General features: G+C 46.4%; 1 protein-coding gene across 5 annotated transcripts in view; it reads right to left on the reverse strand.

Moving 5' to 3' along the window:
- Positions 1 to 21,753, reverse strand: part of STIM1 (stromal interaction molecule 1) — a 196,154-nt gene extending 174,401 nt beyond the window's left edge. For 3 of the 5 annotated variants that reach the window (XM_069553451.1, XM_069553453.1, XM_069553450.1), the window contains exon 1: positions 20,478 to 21,736. In XM_069553451.1, coding sequence (XP_069409552.1) covers positions 20,478 to 20,610 — 133 coding nt within the window. In that variant the 5' untranslated portion in view covers positions 20,611 to 21,736. Of the gene's footprint in view, positions 1 to 20,477 lie in introns of all 5 variants that reach the window. The other 2 variants (XM_069553454.1, XM_069553452.1) reach the window with 2 other exon arrangements.
- Positions 21,754 to 26,975: the final 5,222 nt, after the last annotated feature.

A 26,975-nucleotide genomic window follows, 5' to 3' on the forward strand; every position in this document is an offset into this window, starting at 1 on the left:
ATATGTTCAGTGTCACAGGCTAAAAGGGAGAGGTGCTGACCACCCTTGCTGAAGGGCAAATTGACCCCACTGGTCTTATGCACGTATGACAAGGGCAGGGAAACCTGCGGCAGCATCCAACAGTTCCAGGAATGTCTCAGAACGAGGCCCTCAGCCTACCGGAGTCACTCAGGCATAAGGGAAAATTAGGTTTTTACTAGCAAAGGTCAACTCGTAAATACTTGATTAACTCATGCAAACACACTCTGCTCCAAGTTCTGTGAGAATTTATAACTGATCCGGAACAGAAGTCAAGCCGAGGGCACCTTTCAAAGGCTATAACTAACAATAACGAGGGGGGTGGGGGGGTGGGGGGGGGTATGGGTGTGTGTGTGTGTGTGTGTGTGGGTGGGTGGGTGGGTGGCTGGAGGGGGGTGAGCCTAATCCAAATCAGGTGAGTCCAGACTCTCCAGGGTAAACTACTCTTTCTGGAAATAGCCTCTGCACAAACCAGAAGTGCAAACGTTACCTTGCCTTGAAAGACAAGAGCCAGCCCTCCCACCAAGACCACGGGAAACACAGAAGCAAAGCATATTCATTCCAACACTCCTGCTCAATCCCAATGACTTCCATTTGTGGGGAAATAACACCAAAAACTCTAATTTCACACATTAGAAAGACATGGTCAGGTCAAACCTGTGAGGTCATTAGCCAGGTTCCCCGAGCAGATCTGCTTTATCCTCGCTGCTTCCATTATACTTTGCAAACCAGGAAGGGAAATCAAAAGGAACTACCTTCCACTGAGCACTTACTAGGACTTGTACAAAAGTTTAAAACTTTTACTTAAAAAAAAAAGAAAATCCCCCCAAAAATCCTCTATGAGAGCTAATCCTAGTCCCATTTTATAAATGAGGAAACTCAGCATCAAAGAGATTAAGCAATTTGCTCAGGGAAGGGGCTGGTGAAGGGCACAGCCCACATATGAATCCAGTCTGTCTGATTCCAAAATTCAGCCTTTCTTTCCACAAATATTTATTGAGAGCCTACCATGTGCCAAGCACTACTCTTGAGTAAAAACATAGCAGGGTATAAAACAGACAAAAACTCCTGTTTTTATGGTGCTTTCATTCCTAAGCCAAGAATCCTCTGTATTTAGCATACCAGACATTTAATAGGGACATGTCGGTATTTCTTCCTCCTCCACCAGGCAGGACTCAACAGACACAGAATGAAGGGATGAACGTGGCCGTTTCCCTCACCTCACAGGAATTCCTCTTAGGTGCTGCCCAAACAGCATTCAATGACTTATTCATCAACTCAGCACCCTTCTTCCCGCCTATGTCACAGGTTTAAGCCATGTGCTGTGCTTAATCACTCAGTCATGTCCAACTCTTTGAGACCCCAGGGACTGTAGCCCACCAGGCTCCTCTGTCACATGGGGATTCTCCAGACAAGAATACTGGAGTGGGTTGCCATGCCCTCCTCCGGGGTATCTTCCCGACTCAGGGATCAAACCCAGGTCTCTCGCATTGCAGGCAGATTCCTTATCGTCTGAGCCACCCGAGAAGCCATATCTTAAACCAAAAGCTTTCTGGTAGCAAATTGGCTCCAGTCACCCACTGAGTACATGTCTTCCCAGGTGGCGCTAATGGTAAAGAATCTGCCCCCAGTGCAGGAGACATAAGAGAAGCAAGTTCCATGCCTGGGTCGGGAAGATTCCCCTGGAGGAGGGAATGGCAACCCACTCCAGTATTCTCGCCCGAAGAATCCCATGGACAGAGGAGCCTGGTGGGCTACGGTCCATAGGGCTGCAAAGAATCAGACACGACTGAAATGACTAAGCACACACCCAGGCACCCACTGAGTATGACTACAACAGTACTTGAGGGTTTACAAAACACTTTACAAACACTGTCTTATTTAATCCTCATAAAATTAAACAAGGTAGGTACTGCTTTCATTTAACATGGAAACGGATACGCAGCAAGTATTGACTAGTTACTTGTGTGCTTAGACACAAATGAGTAGCGGAACTAACCCTAATCCTGGAACAGTTCTCTCTAGTCCCAGAATGCATTCTTCTCCCCTTGGCCTAAGGACATCTCATATCTATTCTTAATACTGAAGCAATAAAATGGTGTCATGTCACTATCTACATCATTCTGTTTGATTATGCTATTTCAGATTTCCCATTGTATCTAAACAGAACAAAGAACTCTGTGTCTCAGCCTATTTATTTTGGAATTTATTTTGATTATCATTAATATTTTATTACTTTTTCCTGTTAAAGCTGTTTATACTTTGTCATGTTCTAATTTGCCATTAATTCCTGAAAGAACAAACGTTTGATGTTACATGCTACATATATGCTACATGCACAGAAAAAGGCACAAAAGTACTTTTATAATGTGTTTCAAGTCAAGAGAAAGATAATTCAACTTATAAAAATGCCTTCACAGGCTTGCCTTCTTTAAGAAAGTCTTTATCCTATGAAATGAGGCAGACCAGTAGGCAAAGGCTGCAGAAACCATAACACCCAAATACAGGGTTAATAACTTAGCCTGCTCTTTGCAAAACAAACCCAAGTATCTGCAGTCAGCAGGAATATTCCAGCAACCACAGCCAGGCCAAGGGCTCTGTCACACCACTGTACTCCAGGGAGCACTGCTCTAACTCTTATTAACCACAGGGAGACTATAAGAAAGAAACTGTAAAGCCAGATACCAAGGAAAGGGACCTGAGGTAAGAGATGCCTGCTCCTTGGGAACCCAAAAAACATCTTGCCTAGAAGGCCCTACTGTCTCCAGAATAACAGCACACTGGGGCAAACCAAGAAGAGAGAGACCTGACTTTATGTGGGAATGAGCCAAGACTATGCCCAAGCCTCCCCTTTACCAGTCTGTCAGAATGACTGAAATTCCAACACTACAACTTCCTTTGGATTTTTGGTGAACACATCCTGAGTACCATACCTTGCAGGAGTGGGAGCAGTCAAGTGAGAGAAGTATATCCATGCCTCACTGGGTATCAGCCAGAATAGAGTGAAGGGCAGAGTGCTCTGGAAAGAAAATAATTCTGGCTGTAGGACTTGGATAAGACTTTCCAGAGGCAAGAAATTTGCTCAGTTTAGAAAGACAGGAGGGACCTCCCTGGTAGTCTAGTGGTTAAGAATCTGCCTTGCAATGCTGGGGACATGGGTTTGATCCCTGGTTGGGAAACTGAGATCCCACAGCCACGGAGCAACTAAGCCTGGCCACCACAACTAAGCCCCTGCACCACAAGGAAAGATCCCACGTGACACAATGAAGCTCCATCACAGCCTAATTAATTAATTACTTTTTAAAAAGAAAGATAGGATATAAAATTGTTTGTGCTGCCTTAGGAAGGTAACTAGAGGCTTTGAGAGAGACATGGGTTTGAATTCTGCTTCAGCTGCTTACAAGCTGTAATGACAACCAAACAAATTATTTTCCTTTTATGAACATTTTCTCATCTATGAAATGGGCATTATGAAAAGATATGGCCATATCTCAAGAGACAGCTGTGTGAAACACCAGCCCTGACCTGGCACATGGCAGGACTTACCCATATCCCTTTTTCTGGTTAGAACAGGAATGCACGACAGGGAAGACTACCCCAGTGCAATGGGAATTACTTGTCAGCTAACAGAGCAAAGCCCGCTGGGAGCTAACAGAACAGACAGTTGACCTGAAAGAGCACTTTAGAGGTCTGGAGAGTAGCAAATCCAGGCATACCTGGGTCCAGGTCTCAGCCTACATCTCTCTCCACCATGAAATGTGTGGTAGCCCATTCTGGACAAATATTATTACATCATCATGCCTTTCATTAGAGAAGACATGGAAACCCACTCCTCAGCTCCCCAGGAACGACAACCCCATGCTAACTTTTGGTACTCTAGGAGGCTGGAGCAGGACCTAGTGCAAGGAAAGTATTGAGTCCAGCTGCCAACATTTTAATTAGTCCAACCTGAAAAGTCTATAACCACAGGAGATTAAAAGGAGCCCCCAGGGAAAGCCTCTGACCTTCACTCAGTTCAGCCAATTAGATCTGCTCAAGTGCCCTAATTTTTTATCACTGAATTCCTGGGGGAATCAGGCCTCACCTAGCTCTGACTTCTGGTTGAAAGTACAGGCACAAGCTCAGCTCAGGAAGAGAAGCCGGGTTGGGCTATAAGAGAGGCAGCAGCGTCAAATATGCCTGAGGCCCTGACACCTTTCTTGCATTAGTAAACTAAGAACTGCCCTCTTGAAGGCTCTATCCTCCACTCCAGATTCTCACTCAAGGGTACCCTCAATCCAGCAATGCTTGTATTTTAAAGGGGGATTCTCCAAAATGAAAATGACTTAAAGCTCACAAGAATCAAGCTGCATGGTACACAGGGGGCAAATGTAAAAACTGAGGCACAGAGGGATAAAGAGTCTTGTTCAAGTTAATGACAAGATGTTATACTCAAAAACCAATAGACATCACTTCCCCTAAGGCTCAGCCCTCTGCCTTACAACTGTACCAGGTGTGGCCATACTTTTCTGATCGTCATTAAGAGTTAAAAAGCAAGGTTATAAGGAAAAGCGAGAACCTAGGAGACATAAGGTAGTAAAAAGAGGGGAAAAACCAGAGAACTGTATACAAGATCAGATAATTCAGAAGAGGAAAACTAATAATAAATTACTCACATTTGTATAAGACACTTGTCACATTATCTCATAAAATCTGCATGCATTGACCTTGTGAGATCCCTTCTGTTACTCCCCCAAATACCAGGCATGGGGAAACTGAGGCCCAGAAAGATCAACAGTATCACAGCCCAAGCAAATTCCTAGTCTAGTGTTCTTTTTTAGTAAACTAGATTTTTCATAAAGAAAGTCATGAAGATTCAAGAGGACTAATCTAGAAAGAGGGGAGAAAATGAAAAAAAGGTTCAAGAAAAACAGTGGGGAAAAAATGCTTTAAGACAGAAGCTACCAAACAGTAAATAGGTATTTTATTAATCAGAAAACCCTGAGAGGGTGTGTGACAAAACATCAGACGAGATGGCCAGTTTCAGGCCTGCTCCTATGACAATGAGTGGACACAACCACAGACCAGACCTGCTACTTGATGATAGCCGAGCAGCCTCCTCCCCATCTCAAGAGGACTCAGGAACATGTATGCTAACCAAAAAGATGACCACCAGAGGACTCCAGGCACTAGCTTTGACCAACAGCTGCACCCGGGCACCTCTGTCCCAAGCCAGGGCCACTGCTGCTGCTGCTGCTTACTGTAGTCTACCAGGAGTTTCCCCTCAAAACATAGCCTAAATTCAGCTAGCACTCTGCCCCTACAGACCTTGAAGGTTGGTAGAAGCTGAAGGCTGGTAGAAGAGCCTGGGGGAAAGGGATAATAATCACCTTTTCTCAAGCCAAGAACACCTGGAAGGGTATAAATCACTTAATGTTCCTTCTGAAACTTCATTTCACACTAGAAAATTAGAGATGTGTGACTGTGGAAAACTTAGCATGTTCCCAGATCTGAAAGCCCCAAATGAAGGTAAGTTAGTTGCCTAGGAAGCCTAAAATGAAAGACCTTCCACAAAAAACTGCAAGTTTAAAGTCTTCTCTTACTGGGCCAAAATACTCACTATACATATGGCTCCAAACCAAGTCAAAATCCTAGAATAACACCCTCACACAGCCCTTGAGGGTTTTACACAGTGCCTTATCTTCCATTGTCTCTATGAGGTAGGGATTAATACTCTCTTTACTGCAAATTTGGAAACTAAGGCTCAGAGAAAAAGCAACCTGGTCAAGGTCTCACAAATGGAAAATGGCAAAGCCTGGAGCTAAACCCAGGTTTTCTTATCTGCAAGAGTCTGATTTTCCTGCAGTAAAGGCCCAGCTTTGTTAGGAAGCTTAACAGGTAAAAGCAAGAGATCTGGATTCTCACACTTGGAATCCACCAAGTAGTTCCTGTGTGACTTTAGACAAACCCCTTGACCTCTGGGCATCAGAAAACTCATTCAAAAATGGAGTGAAGTAAAACAAGCACAAAGAGAAGAGAATTCTTTGGTTCCTAGAGAACAGTGAAGTGTAGCCGTTGCCTATCACTTCAAATGAAGTCAACCAGCCCCCTAGTCATCACACCCTAGCACTGGCCCTCCTTCAGACTGCCATTTTCTATTACTGGCACCACCAGGACCTCACTGCTGCTGCTGCTGTTAAGTCGCTTCAGTCGTGTCCGACTCTGCACGACCCCATACGGCAGCCCATCAGGCTCCCCTGTCCCTGGGATTCTCCAGGCAAGAACACTGGAGTGAGTCGCCATTTCTTCCCCAGTGCATGAAAGTGAAAAGTAAAAATGAAGTCGCTCACTCGTGTCCAATTCTTAGCGACCCCATGGACTGCAGCCCACCAGGCTCCTCCATCCATGGGATTTTCCAGGAAAGAGTACTGGAGTGGGGTGCCATCGCCTTCTCCCCACACTCAAAAAATGGTTTTGACTCTTTTTTTCCCTCCCTACACTTAAACTCTAAGTCCTATTGAGTGTGCCTCCACAATGCAGACCCTGATCCCTGCTCTTGAACAACTGCAAAGTCTCCTGTGCAGACTTCCTGCCTCCAGCCTCATCCCATCAATGCGTTGTGCGTAGTCCATGAGATTAATCTTCCTAAAGCAAAACTCATGTCATGTCTTTCCCCTACTCAACACCTGCAAGGACTACTTAATGCCTACAAAGTCAATCTGAACTCTTCAGCCTGACATTGAGGTTCTCCATTATCATTCCTGTCTTTTTTTTTTTTTTTTTGCCTTATTTTATAGTACTCTCCATCATAAGTGCTACTCTCCAGCCAACCTGGACTAGCTAATGTCCAAAGGCTCTTCACTTTGTCCCACTCCATGCCTTTATTCATGATACTTTCTCTGGGTGGAATGCTTCCCAGCCAGAGGAAACCTTCAATTTCTGCCTGGAGTACCTGAAGACCCACTACTTCCTCCTCCATACAGCAACCCTGACCTCTCCAGGTGGAAGCGATCCTATTTTCCAATAGGACCATAGGACACTGAACCTAGACTGCCTTACATGATAAGCTATAAAATGGGAGACCCATTGTGAGGATTAAACAAAATCATGTATGTGAAAGTATTTAACCCAGTTCTGGTATAGAGTTTGTGCTCAATAAAGAGGAGCTCTTATTAGGATAAAGAAAAACAATGGTACACATCTAACTTCCCTATTATACTCAATCCTTTTCCCAGGCAGGGTATAACACACATGTTAAACATTAACTGAAGAGGTGAAGAACGCTATATATATATATATATATATATATACACACACACACACACACAGACCCTATCCCAAAGCTTATATCCACAAGAGCTCAGCCACAATGCTACTTTTGGAGGCTAGAGACTGAATGCACAGCACTCTGTAGCTATACTCTTCATCGATGTGAAGCTCCCATGCAGAATGTGTAAGTGCATACACTTTCTCACTCCCTCTCCCATCCCCTACAAATTCTAATCCCAGTTTATTCCAGAATACTTAGGTGACAGAACAAACTAATGTCGCTAATGGTCTGACAAGCTGTATACTTTTTAATCCAAATGCACATCTCTACTAAAATTCATACAGGTGTCTCCTTCCCTCCTACAGTTATTAAACAAAAACAGAAACAGCACTGGCCTTTGGGTCAGATAAACCTAAAATTCAAATCCTGGCTTAGTCATCTTGGGAAAATTACTTAAATTCTCAGTTTCCCCATCTACACAATGAGAAAAATGCCCACCTCTAAGGGCTGTTGCACAGATGTAAAGTACCTACCACAAAGCCTACTGCAGGTGCTCAATAAATGGTAGCTATCATCGCCATTCTTATCATTGAAGTTATTTGAGTTGTCTTAATTACACACTTATCTCTTTAGTGATATGCAATATGAGCTCCAGCGAACCTTGCCCTTGTCAGCAAAGGTTTCTTGAAATAAGACCTGAAGTCTGAGTACCCAGGTACACACACGGACACAAGCTGCTTTCTAACTTGTGTATGTGTTATACCTGAAGTGCACCCAGCTCCCCTGGTCCCTGCGTTCTAGACGCTGGCTCTGGGAACTTGGAAAACACTAGCACGTTTGTTTTAACATACACAGTGGTGATGAGAGTTCTGAGAGCTTCGTGAGAGCCCTGAGATAACCCAGAGAGGCTAATCAGGAGCAGAGCTACTGAATCTCACTGGAGAAAATCAGAGGCATATGAGATTTGGAAGCCTGCCTGCCTGCCTCAGGCCTGCCAGCCTGTGAGATTTCTGGTCACTACCTCGGCCAGAACTCAATACAAGGCAGCCAGGAGCTCTGTAAACGTGGCTCATGGAAAAAGGGACAGGTTCGTCTGGGTTGGACCATGCTGACACCACAGCTGGCTCTCTTAGGCCTTTTCTCCTTTACCCACTCTCCCTAGAGGCCCCTCCCCAGTGTCTTGAAGGAAGGCTGGTATGATGTCTGCTCAGGCTGGAGCTCTCTGAGGCCCAGGGTGTTCTCAGAATCAGGGACAACATTTAAAACACCAGTGATCTTCACCGGACTATCCTACCTCCTTACTGCACAACAAGCCCAGTATGAAAGAAGGCTCCCTTCTCCATCCCACAGGACAGGCTAAGGAGAGTAGTTCTGTTCATTCGGCCGCCTCATGCTTGCTCTGTGGTAAACCCACAGGGTCCATGGAACCGAGGACAGAGAGCAGCAGGGCCCAAGGAAGCCCTGCCCCAGGTCTCATATCAGGCCTCCAGGAGCTCAGCCCTGCTCCACCCCTACGACAGCCACTGTCTCAGGGCAGCCAGTGCCGCGGCAAATAGAAACCGCCAGCCAGAGTCAAGGGCAGACCCACCCCCTGAGTTGTCAGTGTGACTGGTAACTATCTCCAAGTGCAGCTTCAGTAGGCATTCAATAAATAGGGATGAAGTACCAGGCAGTCTAAAAACACTGAATGACTACAGAACTTCTCAGAAAGCCCGCATGTGAACTCTACCCCTTACCTCAAAGCACTCTTGTCAAAGTTTTTCCTAGGAACTGATACCAATTTACTTGGCACTCTCCCTCCATGACTATTAGGTCCCAAGATCAACTCATTATTATTCATCCATTTATTCAACAGATATCTACTGGGCACATACCCTCTGATCCATGCTATGATAGATACTAAGGATGGGTGCTATGGTTAAAAAAAACAGACATGGCTCTTACCCTCAAGAGAGAAAAATATGCAAAAAAAAAAAAAACAAACAAAAAAGGCTTTAAAAGCTATACAACCACTTCATACAAATTTTAATCCCATTTTCAAGGGAGGAGACTGAAGTTTGGGTTGTGATGTCAGTAAGGACTCAAGTCATGCCCAGTGCCCTTGATTCCACATCAGGCTATCTCTTGTTTTAAGTGGCATAAGCAGGGTGAGAAGCGCACAGAGTGTTGTAGACAGCAAGTGCTATTGGAGTCCAGAGATGAGAGGGAACTTGTGACTAGCATTAATGACAGGGAACACTTCACAGAGGACTGAGAGGTTAGGGAGGAGAGGGGAGGACATTCAGGGAGGCAGTAAAATTATATCCATAAATAAAGGCAAAAGAGAAGCAGGGTAAGGTGCGTTCTGCAGATCAGGACAAAGGAAAAAGCCTCGCTAGGCCAAAATGTAAAGGGAACAGAGGAAGACGAAGTAGGCAAAGCGGTCTGGGCCCAAAAGGAAAATATCACCCCTAGAAGGCGATGGCACCCCACTCCAGTACTCTTGCCTGGAAAATTCCATGGACGGAGGAGCCTGGTAGGCTGCAGTCCATGGGTCGTGAACAGTCGAACACGACTGAGCAACTTCACTTTCACTTTTTACTTTCTGGCATTGGAGAAGGAAATGGCAACTCACTCCAGTGTTCTTGCCTGGAGAATCCCAGGGACAGGGGAGCTGGTGGGCTGCCGTCTGTGGGGTCGCACAGAGTCGGACACGACTGAAGCGCCTTAGCAGCAGCAGGGGGATTTTAGAGCCTGCACCATCTCCAGTCCAAACTCCCCAGCAGAAAGCAAAAGTACAGTGCTGTTGACTCATTTCAGGTTTTTCCTTGCAGGCCTCTCATTGACATAAATCTGCAGCACTCTGATCAACACGACAGGACCACAGCCATCCCTATTCAAGTCTCACCTGCCTTAGCAAGTTGTGCCAAAAGAGGGATGGCTTTTGTCAAATTCTCAGTGCTCAGAAAGCACCCCCTTGGCACTTTTCAGGTGATCATGAGCAACCCCACAGGGCTTTAGATACATTTACCCTGCCTGTGGAGGCCCCAAATCTATATATAATGCAACAAGCTGAGCCAAACAATGGTGACAATCTTAGTACAGCACTCTGACCCACCTCCTTCAGGAAGTCTGCTCTGTACATCCCAACAAACAGCTCTCTCCTTGCTTGGAACTGAGATTGCCAGTGGAGTGTAGAATGCAGATATTAGTCACCATATGCCACAGATATTACTGAGCTTCTTTTTCTATGCCTCACATAAAAGCTCCCTAGCCAGGCAGGGAAGCTCCTCAGAAGCAGTGCTGACTTGACATACCCCCAATTCTGCCCAGTGCAATTTCTGTGAACACTATACAGCATTGTCAACTGCTTTCTGCTCCTCCTCTATATGGGTCTCAGACCTCCTAACAACCCAAACCAGCTGCATTAGGGTAAAGAGGCTCCACCACAGAGTGGGAACAGCATGTGAATGATAATCAGACAAAATCAGATTATAGACCCAACTGAGACCTTGGGCAAATCTCTTCCTGTCATATGTCAATTGAGGAGTTTAGGCGCAATGGTACTTAAAAGCCCTGCCAACTCTGACATACTAAGATGTGAAGTCCTGGCTCCCAACACCAACAACACAAAAGGTCAGAGTAAGTTTTCCAGCTGTCAGTGTGTAACTCCCAGTTCAATGGCACTAATACGTCTAGCTCTCCAAAGCCAAACTGGGGCAGTGAAAGCTCCAAGGCCAGTGGCTATACAATGAGCTCCAGAACTGAACGTACCAAACAAGGAGTTGGGAGACATGACTAGAACCTGGAATAAAAATCTAGTTTAGAATTGGGTTTAAAACAAGGGAGGAATACAGACAGAAGGGCCATGTCAACTCTACATGTCAAAGCATTGAAGTCATACATGAACCAAACAGACATACCACCAAAGGGAGCATAGAAAGACTCCACAAGACTCTAAGGAGCAGGCAAAGGAAGTCAGAGAAAACTTCAGAGGACTCAGCACCCAGAAGCCACTATTCCCAAGATCATGGCCCTAGAATGATGTCACAGGCATCCTCTATGACGGCCCCCAGGGATCCCTACCCTCTTGGTATTCATGCTATTCTATGATCCCTTGGGAGCGGAAGGGACCATTTAAGCTTAAGTGAGGGCTTCTTTTAGCAAGGGACTTCCCTGGTGGCTCAGGTAAAGTGTCTGCCTACAATGTGGGAGACCTGGGTTCGATCCCTGGGTTGGGAAGATCCTCTGGAGAAGGAAATGGCAACCCACTCCAGTACTCTTGCCTGGAAAATCCTGTGGACGGAGGAGCCTGGTAGGCTACAATCCATGGGGTCACAAAGAGTCCGACATGACTGACTAAACTTTCACTTTCACCTTGAGTTCATGCTGGACTTACTGACTTGCTTCTAACATACAGGATATGGCAGAAGTTGTAGCACATTAATTGCAAGATTAGGTGATGAAAAGACTACAGCTTCCACAGTGGGCACTCCCTCTCACATCACTTGTCCTAGGGAAAGCTAACTATCACGTCATAAGGCAGCCCAGTGCCAAGGCCCATGTGGCAAGGGCCCAAGGCCTACCAACAACATAAATAAGCTTGAAAACAAATACTCGCCCCTCAGTGAGCCTTCAGCCCTCGCCCAACAACTTGACCACAGCCTCATGAGAGACCTTGAGCCAGAGGCACCCAGCTAAGCAGCACCCAGATTCCCAACCCACAGAAACTGAATAAAATAAATGTTGACTATTTTAAGCCTCTACATTTGGGGACAATTTGTTACGCATCAACACAGGTAGGGACTAGGCCAATCTCAGCCATTTCAAGTCTGCAGGTGGGGCTAGGGAAGTGGTTACAGCCAGTAAAAGGAAGGGGGTATAGGCCGGAAATAAATTGAAATACTAGCACCCAGACATTATCAACAGCATTCCTGTGGCCCAGAGTAAGCCTTGAGTTAATGGTCTAATTTGTTCACACTCAGAGTCCATATAAGCCTAGAGGGTACACCTGAAGTAAAATATGAACTGCAGCAGGTTCAGAGAAATAACTTTCATTAAAAAGGTGCCACCAAAAGGAGCTGAAGCTCCAAAACTCTGGTCACCTAATGCAAAGAGCTGACTCATTGGAAAAGACCCTGATGCTGGAAAAGACTAAAAGCAAAAGAAGAAGGGGGCAGCAGAGGATGAGATGGTTAGATAGCATCAATGCGCATGAATCTGAGCAAACTCTGGGAGATACTGAAGGACAGGGAAGCCTGAAGCGCTACGGTCCATGGGGTCACAAAGAGTCGGATACGACTTAAGCGACTGAACAACAACCATAAAACACTCAGGTTCTGACTAAGGCTTTTCAGGCTCATAAACCTGAGGTGCTGCTGCTGCTAAGTCACTTCAGTCGTGTCTGACTGTGTGTGACCCCATAGATGGCAGCCCACCAGGCTCCCCCGTCCCTGGGATTTTCCAGGCAAGAGTACTAGAGGGGGTTGCCATTGCCTTCTCCAAACCTAAGGTGAGAGGACCCAACTATCCCTAATTGTGCAGTACTTTAGAGTTTATAAAGCCCTTTCATCACATGTTATCTCAATTGATCCTCGCTACAAATCTATTCCTTAAGGTTTTTGCCCTGTCTACAAGTGAAAAAACTAAGGCTGAGACAGGTGAAGTGACTTACCTTCTACAAGCCCCACAGAGCTGGAATTCTGAAGCTCCCCTAGATCCAGATATTTATGTCTGTTGACTATGGCCGATTTAGATCCTCTGACAACCAAAGTTAATCATCTCATCTAGGCTTCTACCCAGGCCCACCCACTCAATTCCCAACTTTCTCCTCCCCATTACACATAAACCTTTCTGGAATTAGACAGTTTCCAGCTACTTTTAACTGCATTCTCTTGGTAAGGGCTGCAACAATAAAAGTCTGGTTTCTTTAAAATCCTAGACAAACTTCTTCCAAGTGAAGTGAGGCTGTCGCACTCAAACTGATCTGAATGACTTCTTTAACAAAAGCAAAAAATGAGAAATTCTTTTTGTTCATTTGTTTTGCCTCATCGCACAGCTTGAGGGATCTTAGCTCCCCGACCAGAGATCAGAACTAGGGACTGAACCCAGACCCCGCTAATGAAAGTGCCGAGTCCTAACCATTGAACCATCAGGGAATTCCCAAAAAGTGAGAAATCCTAAAGCAGTGAACTTTCTAAAGAAGTAAAGTTTATTTCTTCGACTTTATCTAACCCTTTCAAAGGAAAATTTTTTTCAATTTCTAAGCAAGTGCCTAGTAACCTACAGGAGAAACAGAACCAGACAATAAATCCCCTCCAATTCAGTTTTACAACCTCTACAATATGTAAAGTTTACCACATGCCTAGCCTTTCGCTAGCAGAGAAGGCAATGGCACCCCACTCGAGTACTCTTACCTGGAAAATCCCACGGATGGAGGAGCCTGGTGGGCTGCAGTCCATGGGGTCGCTAACAGTTGGACACAACTGAATTGACTTAGCAGCAGCAGCAGCAGCCTTTTGCTAGAAGTTTTTTGTACTAACCCTTGAGGAGTTTATATCAAGGAGGCCGGGCACATACACAGAACACTCCAACAGGGCAGCATGATTGATAAGATTATAGACTCCACCATCCTCCAAAGCAGCACTTTGTGGTAGGTGACTAGACTGTTCAAACCCCTTTGTTAACACAGCTATGGCCAGACCAGGGCTTCCCTGGTGGCTCAGATGATAAAGAATCTGCCTGCAATGCAGGAGACCTGGGTTCAATCCCCTGGAGGAGGGCATGGCAACCCACTCTAGAATTCTTGCCTGAAGAATCCCCAAGGACAGAGGAGCCTGACAGGCAATAGTCCATGGGGTCACAAAGAGTCAAATACGACTGAGCGACTAAGCACAGCATGGCCAGATCATTGAGGTTAAGCTCTGCAAGCCAGACTGGTTAAGGATACACTGACAGATATAGTATTTTGATAAAAACAACAAGGGCTGGATACACTGATCCCCAGAGTTAGGGTTCTGAGCCTGCCACTTTTTAGCTATGTGACCAACAACACAATTTTCTCAGCTATAAATCCTTCACCTTTAAAATAGGCTTAATGGGAATTCCCTGGTGGTCCAGTGGTAGGACTCCATGCTTCCACTGCAGGGAGCATGGGTTCAATTCCTGGTCAGGGAACTAAGATCCTGCCTTCTGTGTGGTGCAGCCAAAAAAAAAAAACAGGCATAATAATAAAAACAGCTCTACCTACTTCCAAAGTTAAGGATAACATAAAACAATACATTGAAAATGGAAAACAGATCTGAGCTTCGATGAAAATACTGAGTGCTCTGGGTGAGCAACACCTCCAAGATTGAGGAAAAGCCCAGAATGGGTACCAAGATATATGAAAAGCTTTGAAAGGAAGAGAGAAAAGTGCAATCCTTTCAAACAGGCCCTGATTCCAGCTTTTCTAACGAATTTTAATAGAGGTTTTAGGTCGGACCCAATAAAAACAGAGATAGACAAAGTACAACCCCTCCTCCCTTCTTCCACAAAGAGCTTATACTTGCAAAAGAGCAAACATCTGTACAATGTGCCATGTGTTACATTAGAACTTTATATGTAGTATCCAGGGGTAATAAAGAAAGCTCTGTATTATTATTAGTTGACTTCTTAAACTGTGTTGTAGCACATGGGTATTCAATGCATTAATCTTTATATTTAGTTGTATATCTTCATAGATTGTAATTTTTTTTAAATTAGCAGCAACAAAAAAAAGAAAGCTCTGTTGGAGACCCAGTTTGGTATCGTTCTCTCTCCCAAAAAGTGTGATAGCCAGAGCTACAGGGTCTCCTGGAGAATCATTCCTCACAAAGGGTAGTATACCACATGGGTAGTATGCCCATGCAGTCACTCAGGACTGTATCTCAAAGCCACACAGCAGGAAATGAAGGGCCCCTTGGGGCTCCAAGCCAAGTCCTTTGGAGACCTAGGAAACCCTCCCTGTAAGACCTCATCCCCTCCTTGTCAGAGAACAGGAGTTCTTAGCATGAAGGCTCCACATTCCTAAGGGGCCAGTGAGAAGAATTCAGGAGGGCTTGGGAATTTGAATGGGAAAGAAATTATATCTTATTTTCAGTATTATCTTACTGAAAGTTAGCATTTCCTTCAATTATATATTAAAACCAACCACAATATTATTAGCACCACCTACGATTTTGTCACCAAGAGAAATTACAGACATTCCCATGCCACATTACATTGGTGAAGACATCTCCAAATATTATACATGATCATCATTACTTCAAAATTATAATAGTTATCAGACCTGCCACAGATCACCCATGACTGCAATCTTCCTGTCTACTGGCCTCCATGTGAGGTAGTTGGCCAACTATGAAGCAACCTGCCCAGTTATTGTTCAGCCGCCAAAGAGACCCCGTGGGCTCACACTGGTGCTCCAGACCTTTACAATACCTCCTTTCCTCCAGCAATCCCCAAGTCAGGCTACTTCCCACCAGGTTCTCTTTTGCCTCCGCCCAACCCCTCCTTCCCAGAGAAGGCAATGGCAACCCACTCCAGTACTCTTGCCTGGAAAATCCCATGGATGGAGGAACCCGGCAGGCTGCAGTCCATGGGATCGCGAAGTCGGGCACAACTGAGCAACTTCACTTTCACTTTTCACTTTCATTCACTGGAGAAGGAAGTGGCAACCCACTGAGTGTTCTTGCCTGGAGAATCCCAGAGACGGGGGAGCCTGGTGGGCTGCCATCTACGGGGTCGCACAGAGTCGGACACGACTGAAGCGACTTAGCAGCAGCAGCAGCAACCCCTCCTTCCAGGAAGCCCTCCCCAGCCACCTTAGCCTAGCTCAGCCCACGCAGAGCTCTTTTAATCCTTAGCCTACACTGTCTTCCCTGCTTGCTTCATTAAACTTGTGCATTATGTTGTATTTAATATTCTCTAAATATATATCCCCACCCCCACTCCCAAACTGGACTTCTTTGTAGCCCTAGGTTCCTTCCAATTGGACTTGTGGTTTGAATAACTGATTAAGCCTGGGTCCCTGACTCAAAGGTCTTTGTCTAGTTCTACTAATAACCCACTGTGGAATTTCTGTGTGATGCCCCTCTGGACATCAGTTTCCTCACATGTAAAAAATAAGTTGAACTAACTGATGTTTCCACCTCTAAACTTTTGAGTTAAGCAACCACTTTTTATCTCCCCAAGATCTGAGAAAAATTATGGAGGAAACTGAGAAGCCTCCCCCAGCTCTCTCAGGCAGGGTTAGTCACTTGCTCCTCTGGGCTTCCCACAGCCTTCTGTATGTATATATCATACCTCTACTATAGCCTTTATCACAAAGTTTTGAAAGAGTGTATATATAACCCAGTGGCTGAGGTGGAGGTGGGGAGAAGAGTCAGACTGCTAGGGTTCAAATTCTGGCTCTATTCCCTACTATCTGCACCACCTTGGACAAGTTACTTGACCTCTTTATGATTTCATTTCCTTACTTATAAAACAGAGATAATACCAAGCACACAGAATGGTTTTAAGAATTAAAAGAAATAAAATGCTTGGAATAGTGCCTGCCACACAGTAAGCACTAAAAAATGTCAGTTGCTATGACTGTTGATGTTAGTGATGTTATTAATGTCTTACCAGGCACTAGGTTCCTACTTTAGCTAGCTCTCTTTCCTCTTCTCATTCTCTGCCTCAGCACTCCATGTTTTCTTCCACAGTACCTACCACTAGATACTACATTTATTTATTTATTTATTTATTTATTTTCTATCTCCCCACTAGACTGTAAACTCCATGAGGCCAGAGAACATGTCCGTTTTGTTCATCCCAACACCAGAACGTCCCTGGTGGTCCAGTGGCTAAGACTCCCAATGCAAGGGACCGGGGTTCCACTCCTGGTCAGGAAACTAGATCCTCCATGCCACAACTAAGAGTTTGCATACTGCAACTAAGAGCTCGAATACGGCACCTAAAGATGGCACATGCCCCAACAAAGATCAAAGATCCCGCCGCATGCCGCAACTAGGACCTGGCGCAGTCTGATAAATAAACAAGCAAACAAACAAATATTTAAACAAAGAAACTCCCAACACCAAACACAGCCTGGCCCAGAGCAGACACTCAAATATTTGCTGAATAAAGAGCACATGAACTGGCACTGTCCAGTGTTTGCTAAATAAATTAACCTAGTTAAGGATGACTGTCAAAGCTGAGGTGTGGGTGCAGATGATGTCCTAGCTGTCCTAGGATTAGAGTGACCCTCTGCCCATCCCCCAGTATTAGTCTCAGCCAAGCCCCACCCACCTGCTCTTGGCCCCAATCCAGTTCCGGGAGCTACCCTCAGCTAAAATTAGCATAGCCACCAAGATGGCCAGGCCATTTATAGCCTTGGAGGCAGCAGCAGCTAGCTGGGTGGGCAGGCAGGACTCTGGCCTCCCACTCCATTAGCAGTTGGTTGAGAAACCAACCTGCACTCTGTAGACTGCCTAGATGCCTTTCCTCCAAGGCCCTGTTCTAGCTCTGCTGAGTCAAACCACAGTTCCTGAGTAGAGGCCCTCAACCAACACTGGCAGTCACAACCCCAGACTCAGGTAGGACCCCTCACACACATTCTGCAGGAAACATTTTGAGTTTCTAGAGACAACGGGTCCAGAGACTAAGCGAGGTTCTAAGCATCAATTTCAGGCCAGTTTCACAAGTGCCAGCCCCAGAGCAGTACCACCATCAAGCACAGATCTTTACTGAAAAAGTAATTTAGCACAGCTGGGTATACAGGCACCAAAGAGTCAGAGGTGACGGGAATGGCCTCTCTACAGTTCAGTAAGTTCTAGCAGAGCACTACCTTCCCTAGAGAGCCAGACCTTTATGATAGGCATCTACATCCAACAAGACAAAAAATGCAATTTTCTGGCCCCTGCAGAAGACCCTCCAGAGGAGAAAAATACAGCCTTTTTATTGGCTTTCATTAGGGCCCACTAACTCACCAGGAGGAAACTAACATTGTCTTGCCCTTGCTTAGTGCTCCTTTAACAGGGCAGGGCCTACGAAGTTGGAAGAAGGCTAGGTCTTAAGAATTAGAATACTGAGCATAGGACCCAGTTTCTTCAACAACAAAAACGGGGATAATACCACCTGCCCCACATTCTAATTGAGCATTTGCAAGACTTGTGGGGAAAAATAGCTGTGTGTTTGTAACATACAAACTTTAGAAAACATACAAATTGACTAGATATGTTGAATATGACTTAGAAAATTGGCTGTTGTAAGGCTAAGTAAAACTCCTGTGTTCTGAGGATACAGAGGGAATCGAAAAGCTATGTAAAAAGCTCCTCACCAAATCCAGTCCATGAGCCCAGACCACCTCTCTGCAAAAACGAGTTCCTATCTGAGTCAGAGACAAAGTCCCAGACAGGCGCAAAGGGACAACCTACCAGAACAACAGTGCTGGGGCCTCCAGTTTACCACAAACCATAGCCATTCCCAGCACCTGGGTCTCTAAGATTTCCTGCCTGGGATTCAACATTATTGTGACAACAGAAAGTAATTTTCTGAACTGAGAGGGAAAAAAAAGAGAGAGAGAGAGAAGCTTTAGTATAATCAACATAACCAAGCCTCTAAAATACATTGTGTGGAGGGCTGTCTCCATAAGCTTCATTCAGGGGGTGGTTATGAGAGATGAGGAATGCCTCTTACCTATGGCATACACAAACACACAAATCTTCCTGATAGCTAGCTAGCGCCTAAATTCAAAACTTCATCCCTTTTAGCACGTGTTTAAAATACACAAATGGTTCCTTGCTGACCAAAATATATATATATATATATACATATATATATTCATTTTACATCAGGCACTCATATTTTAGGGTGAAAAAGGAACATATTATTAGTTACAAACAGGGATGTCACTGGGACAGCAGAACTGCTCCTCAAGTCTTCTTCACAGTTGACCTACATCGGCCTACTAGTTTTCCCCTTCATAGCCCAATGAGAACCAAGCTTTCAGTTAGTTTCAGGGGCCAAGGAGACAATGTGTGGAGAAACAGGATTAATATGCAAGGAGGTCCTATCTTCAAAGCTACATCCTAGGTGCCATACTTATATATAAGGCAACTTCTGGCCTCATTTGTAAGTCAACCCTTGAGGTACCTATAATCACATCCAGCCCAGTCAAGGAACTTAAAGGGGGATTACCTAAGAAAGGGTCTACCACCAAAGTCAGCCCCAGAATCCATCCATGAAACTTCCTGGCCACCATGACACTTCCTTTTCCTCCTTGTATCAATGGGTGTTCACTCAGGCGACCCCTCCCTTGAGCTTGCCCACCCGTAGGAAGAACCCAGCTATAAATTCTCCTTACTCTGCAGCCCACTGCTTTGGGCAGATCCTAGTGACAGGGTGAGAGACATGAGGGTAAAAAACTGGATTCCTTCTAAGCTTTGTGTAAAACAACTGAATTTTAAAGGTGCTTTTTTTTTTTTTTCTCTGCAACAGAGCACCAGGGCTCCTACTTTTTTGACAAGGCTCCACAAGTACACAGGAAAAAGCAGGAGAGATCAAAAATATCGTAGAACTCCTACCATCATCAGTCAGAAGAAACAGAGTAAGTCAACAAGTGGTCCCAGGAATTATATCATGCCTATGTCAAGAAAAGTCCATTTAACTCCCTAGTGGTAAATAGCATTCCATCTAAGGAACTGCTTTGATATTTCAGATGGGCACAGCTAGGAGACAGCAGATTACCTAAGGGCAGGGAGGAAATAGGGTTCCCACGCTCACTGGAATAGCAAGGCACACCTCAACACTAACTTACAGAGTAATAAAGCTGGCTCAGTCCTGACTTTCCCTGCCCAGTCCAAGTAGCCTCAACCTCCCCTCTGCTGCCAAGTGCTGAAACTGGCCAAAAGCAATAGACTTATCATCTGCCCAGGCCATTATTCCAGGCAAGTAATCCTGAGACAGGGTCTTGACTTGCTGATCTGAAAGGCCAAGGTGTGCCAGAAGCAAACCGCCTTTCTCTGCCAACAAAAGACATCCTGAGGAGGGATGAAGAAAGTTGTTCAAGAGACAAAGACATCAGCAGTAGCTCCTGAACGGAAAGAACTCCCTGGACTCCTAAGAACTGGCAGTGCCATGAGTGGGTCCTCCATCAATCACAAGTGTAGAAACCGACTGTTCAAACTTCCCCACTTGGGCAACTCAGTTCTTGCCCGTGGTAAGGCCTTACCTGCTGCAGTGGACTCCTCAGAATTGGCCCCCGAGCCGGTCGCCTTCTCGCTGTGGCTTTGGCTGAGGCTCTGGCCGTGATGCAGGAGGAGCCCCCAAACGAGCCACAGGGCAAGACGAGCGCACACATCCATGACTCCAGGTCTCAGTCAACATGCGCCTGATGGAGACACCTCAGGGTCTCAGAGGCAAAGTTGGGAGCCCGGTCTTGGAACCCCAGGCAAGATGCCCTCGAGGTGCAGCAGCTGTCCAGCCACGCGCGAGTCTGCCTCCTCCGACAGCCAAAGGTCAAGTTCTCCAAGTTTGGGAGCAGGAGGAAGGCCGGCGTCTCCGGCCCAACTGTGTGTCCGCTGGAGCTGCGACGGCCTGAGTGCCCTGTCAGCTCGAGCCGCTTCCGGAGAGTTTGGACAAGGTGGCCGCGGAGCCGCTGTCCGCTCCGCAGCCGGCTACACCCCTTGGGAAGGGGGTGAGCGGGCGGGACCTCTCGCGGGCACCGGAGTGGGGGAGGGAGAGAAAGGAGGAGAAGGGGGCACCTGGCTTCGCCCCGCCGGGGATCCTCGAGCAGCGCAGGTTCGGGGAGGGCGTGCGACTCCGAGGCCCCCGCGGGCGCGGGCGGCTCGGGGATCCCAGGCCTCCAAGGCCGAGGTCAGCGATCCCGCCCAGTCCCGTGCCCCGGCCGGCGGTGCCCAGGTTCAGCAGGCGGACGCGCACGGGCCAGGCCCGGGATAGAGGCTCGCGGGCGTGCGGGCGGGAGGCGCGGGGCGGGCCCGGGGCGGGCGGGGGCGTGCTCTCCCGCAGGCCCGCCCAGCGCCGCCCGGCCCCCAGCGAAGCCCGGGCCCGCCCCAGCGCTGGGTTTATCCCGGAATAACCTGTTGTAGGCAGCCACCCGGCGCCCGCAGACCCCGGAGGGCTCTCCCGGTCCGCGCTAGTCTCCGCTAGGATCCCTCTCCCCAGCCAAGGGTCGGGTCCCAAGCTTCCCTTTCGCCCACTAGTCTCTCCCGTGCTAACCGCCCGCAAACGGACGGGCTGGCGGGCGCTGACACGCAAGTCGCTCAGGTAACCCAGGCCTGCGGCGGCGGCGGCGATGATGACAGTGGCCCGGATCTCCGGGCCTCGGTGCCGACCCACTCGCCTCAGCTCTAGAGCCGGGCAAGGCAGAGGGCCTGGACACTACGACTGCCGCCCGGTACTGCCCGAGGAGACAACGACCCGGCCCGGTTCAGCGGGGGGCGCGTTCCCAGCCCCCTACTCCCGGCCGGCATCCTAGGCTCCGCCCCTCTCGCCGCTCCCCGCAGCCAATCGGCTCCCGCCTCTCTGCAGCTTAGGAACCCGCGCGCTTAGTCACCCCTGTGCAGCGGCCCCTGGCGGGCAAAGCTAGGTTCTGCGGCCGGGATCGGAGCTCCTTGGGAGGCCCTGCCCCTTTGCAGAGAGCTGGGGAATTAGAGCGAGGACCCGCCCCGGGGGAGGCCCATTGGGGCCTGCTAGTGTTTTCAGAAGGAATGATGCCAGAAAACAAAGCGAAGCGTCCAAACCAGTATAGGTAAAATGGCCCCACACATTCCTAAATGGCCAAAGGGCCCCATATCTGCCTTCCTGACCTTCCCCCCTAATTTACCCCCCCCAATCCAAGCTAAGTAGGATGCCCTCCCTTAACTCTCTCAGCCCATTTTCCTACCCGTCCCCCTACCCCCTCCCCTCTGAGGTTTCTGCGGGTAGGGCCTGTGTAGGTTCCTCCCTGCATCTCACTCTCCCAGCTCTGTGTGTGGCTTGAGGGTGTTAGCGACTTGAGAACGAGTGCCCCTATAAAGAGGGAGAAGCGTCTGGGCCTCCCTCAACAGAGCCTGCACTTCCTGTTCTCTTCTCAAGTGTGCTGTCAGCAGATCTTTACTGAAACCTGCTCTGTGCCCTGCCCTGTCCTTGGCACCGGCCCTCCCCTGACAGTGCTAAGCCAGCTACCTGTTCTGAGCAAGCCCTCTGAAGATCGGGAACACGGATTTGCCCAACAGCTGCCGGGCTTAAGAGTTAGGCTGTTAATATAAAAATACACCTCCGACGTCATCTACTACCACCCTCCCACTCTCTTATTGAACTTCGGTAACACTGGTCTTAAGTTCCTCAAGCACATGGAATCTCAGCCACCTCCCATGCCTCCTAGCTACTGTGGCTTCTACCTAAAACACTCTCTTCCCCTCCAGGGCCTCCCATCAACATGGCCCCCTTCCTCACATGACTGACTTCTCATTCTTCCAGATACAATTCAATGGACTTCCCTGGTGGTCCAGCGGCTGAGACTCTGCACTCCCAAGGCAGGGGGCCTGGGTTTGATCCCTGGTGAGGGAACTAGATTCACATTCGGCAATTTAAAGATCCTGCGTGCTGCGACAAAAATGGAAGATCCCACCTGCTGCATCCAAGACCCAGCACAGGCAAATAAATGAATAAATATACATGGAGAAGGAAACGGCAACCCACTCCAGTATTCTTGCCTGGAGAATCCCATGCACGGAGGAGCCTGGTGGGCTTCAGTCCACGGGGTCGTAAAGAGTCCGACACGACTGAGCAACTTCACAAACACACACACATACATTTTTTGAAAAATACAGTTTAAGATCTTCTCCTCAGAAACTCCTACTCAGCCACCAAGTTCAGAATTGGACCGTACACATATCTGTCTTCCACCACCCCACAGGATTATGACTTTTCAGAGGTTAGGGCCTGCGCTTTATTCATCTCTGGGAAATGGCCATCCATCTCAGGCCCTGTACGGAGTAAGTACTCACAAAACCTGGTTGACATAAGTTAATTCACTTGATTGTACAAATATGTACTGAGTAACAACTGTATGTTGGAAAACTGGCCCTAAGATAAGCCCCTGATAGAGCCTTAAACTCAAGCAGCAAAGTGGGAAAATAGCCAATATTATTGAGAGAAGTAGATGAGAGTAATAGGGAGTGGTAGGGACTGGGGCACCCTAGCGGCAGGCAGGAAGGCGGACACGGTGTTGCTGGATCATCTTTAAGAGAAGATGGAAGTCTGGACTTTTAAATGATATAGCCCCTTTATCAACAAGGACCTACTGTATATAGCACAGGGAACTCCTCTACTCAACATTCCATAACAACCGGCTCAGTGGTAAAGAATCTGCCCGTCAATGCAGGAGATTCAAGTTGGATCCCTGGGTGGGGAACATTCTCTGGAGTAGGAAATGGCAACTCACTCCGGTATTCTTGCCTGGAGAAGCCCATGGACAGGGGAGCCTGGCAGGCTACAGTCCATGGGATCACAAAAAGTCAGACACGACTGAGTCACAAATATTCATGCTCTAGAGCCCAAAATTGCAATTACTGAGCTTGCCCTAGAGCCCAGGCTCAGCAACAAGAGAAGCCACTGCAATGAGAAGCCTGTGTACTGTAACTAGAGAGTAGCCCCCACTCTCTACAACTAGAAAAAAGCCTGTGCAATAACGAAGACCCAGCACAGTCAAAAATAAATTTTTAAAAATAATTTTTTTAATTTATAAAATAATATTCTGTAATAACCTTTATGGGAAAAGAATCTCTAAAAGAATGGATATATTTATATGTACAACTGAACAAAGTGTATATGTACACTTTGCTGTACACCTGAAATGAATACAACATTGTAAGTCAGTTATACACCGATATAAAAATTAAATTTAAATTTTTAAAGACAAAAAAAATGATACAGCCCTTTAAAGGTATGAAACCCTTTATAGGCCACATAAAGCACATCTGTAGCCTAAATTGATCTCAGACTATCAGTTTATAATTTCTCCGAGCCAGTCCACCTGGCTGTGCGCTCATTTGTTTAAAAGAACACAAAAGGAAAGAGGAAAGTAAATCAAGCTTAATACAGCTCTTTTAAATTCATGTGCATCATTTCTCTTAGCTACCGTGTGATTTCTTTGGAGGTATGGGTGCAAACCCATTTGGTACAAAGAGCTGGGGTCTTGGAGGCAGGAAGCAAGAGTCTATTACCAATTCACAACCAAGACCTTGAGACTCTCAGAACCTGTTGCATTTCCTGTGAGGCTAAAATGGTGTCTGGGAACTAAAATTAGAATAACCATATGCTGCAGCAATTCCACTTCTGGGCTTATGCCAAAAGAAATTGAAAGCAGGGTCCCAAAGAGATATTTGTACACTTGTTTTCATAGCAGCACTATACACAATAGCTGAAAGGTAGGAGCAACACAAGTAAATTTCCATAAATGGATGACTATATATATATGCAATGGACTATTATTCAGCCTTAAAAAGGAATAAAATTCTATATGCTATATGAATGAACCTTAAGGACATTATGCTAAGTGAAATAAGCTAGTCACAGAAGGACAAATACTATATGATTCCACTTATATAAGGTTCCTCCTGCGTCACGCTAAGTCGCTTCAGGCATGTCTGACTCTTTGAGACTTTATGGGCTGTAGCCCACCAGGTTCCTCTGTTCATGGGATTCTCCAGACAAGAATACTGGAGTGGGTTGCCATGCCTCCTCAAGGGGATCTGTTTTCCTGACCTAGGGCTTGAACCTGCATCTCTTACATCTCCTGCATTGGCAGGCAGGTTCTTTACCACCAGCAATATAAGTTTCCTAGAGTAGTGAAATTCATAGACACAGGAAGTAGGATAGTGACAATGGCAATGGCAATGGCAACCCACTCCAGTACTCTTGCCTGGAAAATCCCATGGACAGAGGAGCATGGTAGGCTGCAGTCCATGGGGTCGCTAAGAGTTGGACACGAGCAACTTCACTTTCACTTTTCACTTTCATGCATTGGAGAAGGAAATGGCAACCCACTCCAGTGTTCTTGCCTGGAGAATCCCAGGGACAGGGGAGCCTGGTGGGCTGCTGTCTCTGGGATCCCACAGAGTTGGACACAACTGAAGCGACTTAGCAGCAGCAGCAGCAGGGCTGAGGGGAAGGGACGATAGAAAATTGTTGTTTAAGATATAGTTTCCATTTTGCAAGATGAAAAGAGCTGTGGAAATTGGTTGCCAAACAATATGAATGTACTTAACACACTTAACATGTAAATTTCATGTTATGTGTATTTTACCACCATTAAAAATAAATGGTGTCTGAAAGCAAAAACCATGGCCTGGACAACAGGAGAAACATTCTTGTCTCATCTCTGACTCCCAGATCACGATGTGACATCAGAAAAGCTAGTTTCCCTCTGGATCTCAGTCTCCCCAACTATAGGATGGGTAGGTACCAGGTTATTGATCCAGTTCAGCTTTAATATTCTATAAGGTAGGAAAGGACTTCCCTGATAGCTCAACTGGTAAAGAATCCACCAGCAATGCAGGAGACCTGGGTTCAATCCCTGGGTTGGGAAGATCTCCTAGAGGAGGGAATGGCAACCCACTCCAGTATTCTTGCTTAGAGAATCCGCATGGACAGAGGAGCCTGGAGGGCTATAGTCCATGGGACTGTGAAGAGTTGGACACGACTGAGCGACTAAGCACAGCACAGCAAGGTAGCAAAAACCTGAGACCTCATGGATTTTTCTGGATAATTGTGTTCTCATCTAAATGTAGCCTCCATAAGAGCCCCTCATCACATTGTGAGTCTCAGAAGGAAACCAAGCGATTGGTTTTGCTTTGTTTTTTCATCTTGGTGTCTTCTTCTTCTTTTTTTTAATGTTGGGGTTTTTTGGCTGCACTGGGTCTTCACTGCCACATGTGGGTTTTCTCTAGTTAAGGTGTGTGAGGGCTTCTCTAGTTGCAGCACACAGGCTTAGTTTCCCAGCCAGGGATCAAATACGAGTCCCCTGTATTGGAAGGCAGATTCTTAACCACTGGACCATCAGGGAAGTCTCCTCAGTGTTTTCTTAAAACCTATATACCAGGCCTTTACCATATGCCGAGATTATCTCCCTTGCATCACTCTACATTCAGCAGATGTTGGCTAAATCAAACTGATTAACAATTTTTATGCCTCTATTCCACTATTTGCAAGAGCTTTCACATCTATTATCTTATCTCTCCCTCATAAGACCTCTGCTAGATAAGTCAGAGACTACACTTATTCTACAGATGAAGAAACAACCTAAGAAGATGAATTGTGTCATGTTCTCTTTCTCCTTTGGGATTTCCTCCCCATCCTTCAATTCTCAGTTCAGGTGATATAAATCAGCCATGCCTTGACCACTGATGACAGTATAGCATGAACCAAAAGCTATGATTTGTCAAAAATAATAATAATAAATTCAGCTCAAAAGTCACCTTCCTTCCTTTGACTCCCTCCTTGACTTACCTTGTCTCTCCAGTCTTCTGCTATACCTTAGGGTACTTAAATAGGTAAATTATAATTATCTAGCAAGTATCTGTCTTCCCCATTAGCTTCTGAGCTCATCAAGGACTTCATTTCATTTACCATTGTATACTCTCAGGCTAGGACCGTACTCAGTACAGAGCTGGTACTCGATAAAAGTGAATGAATGAATGATATGTGTTCTTTATAGTAGCTTGGC

This window comes from Ovis canadensis, chromosome 15 (assembly GCF_042477335.2).
Source record: "Ovis canadensis isolate MfBH-ARS-UI-01 breed Bighorn chromosome 15, ARS-UI_OviCan_v2, whole genome shotgun sequence".
NCBI classification, from domain to species: Eukaryota; Metazoa; Chordata; class Mammalia; order Artiodactyla; family Bovidae; genus Ovis; species Ovis canadensis.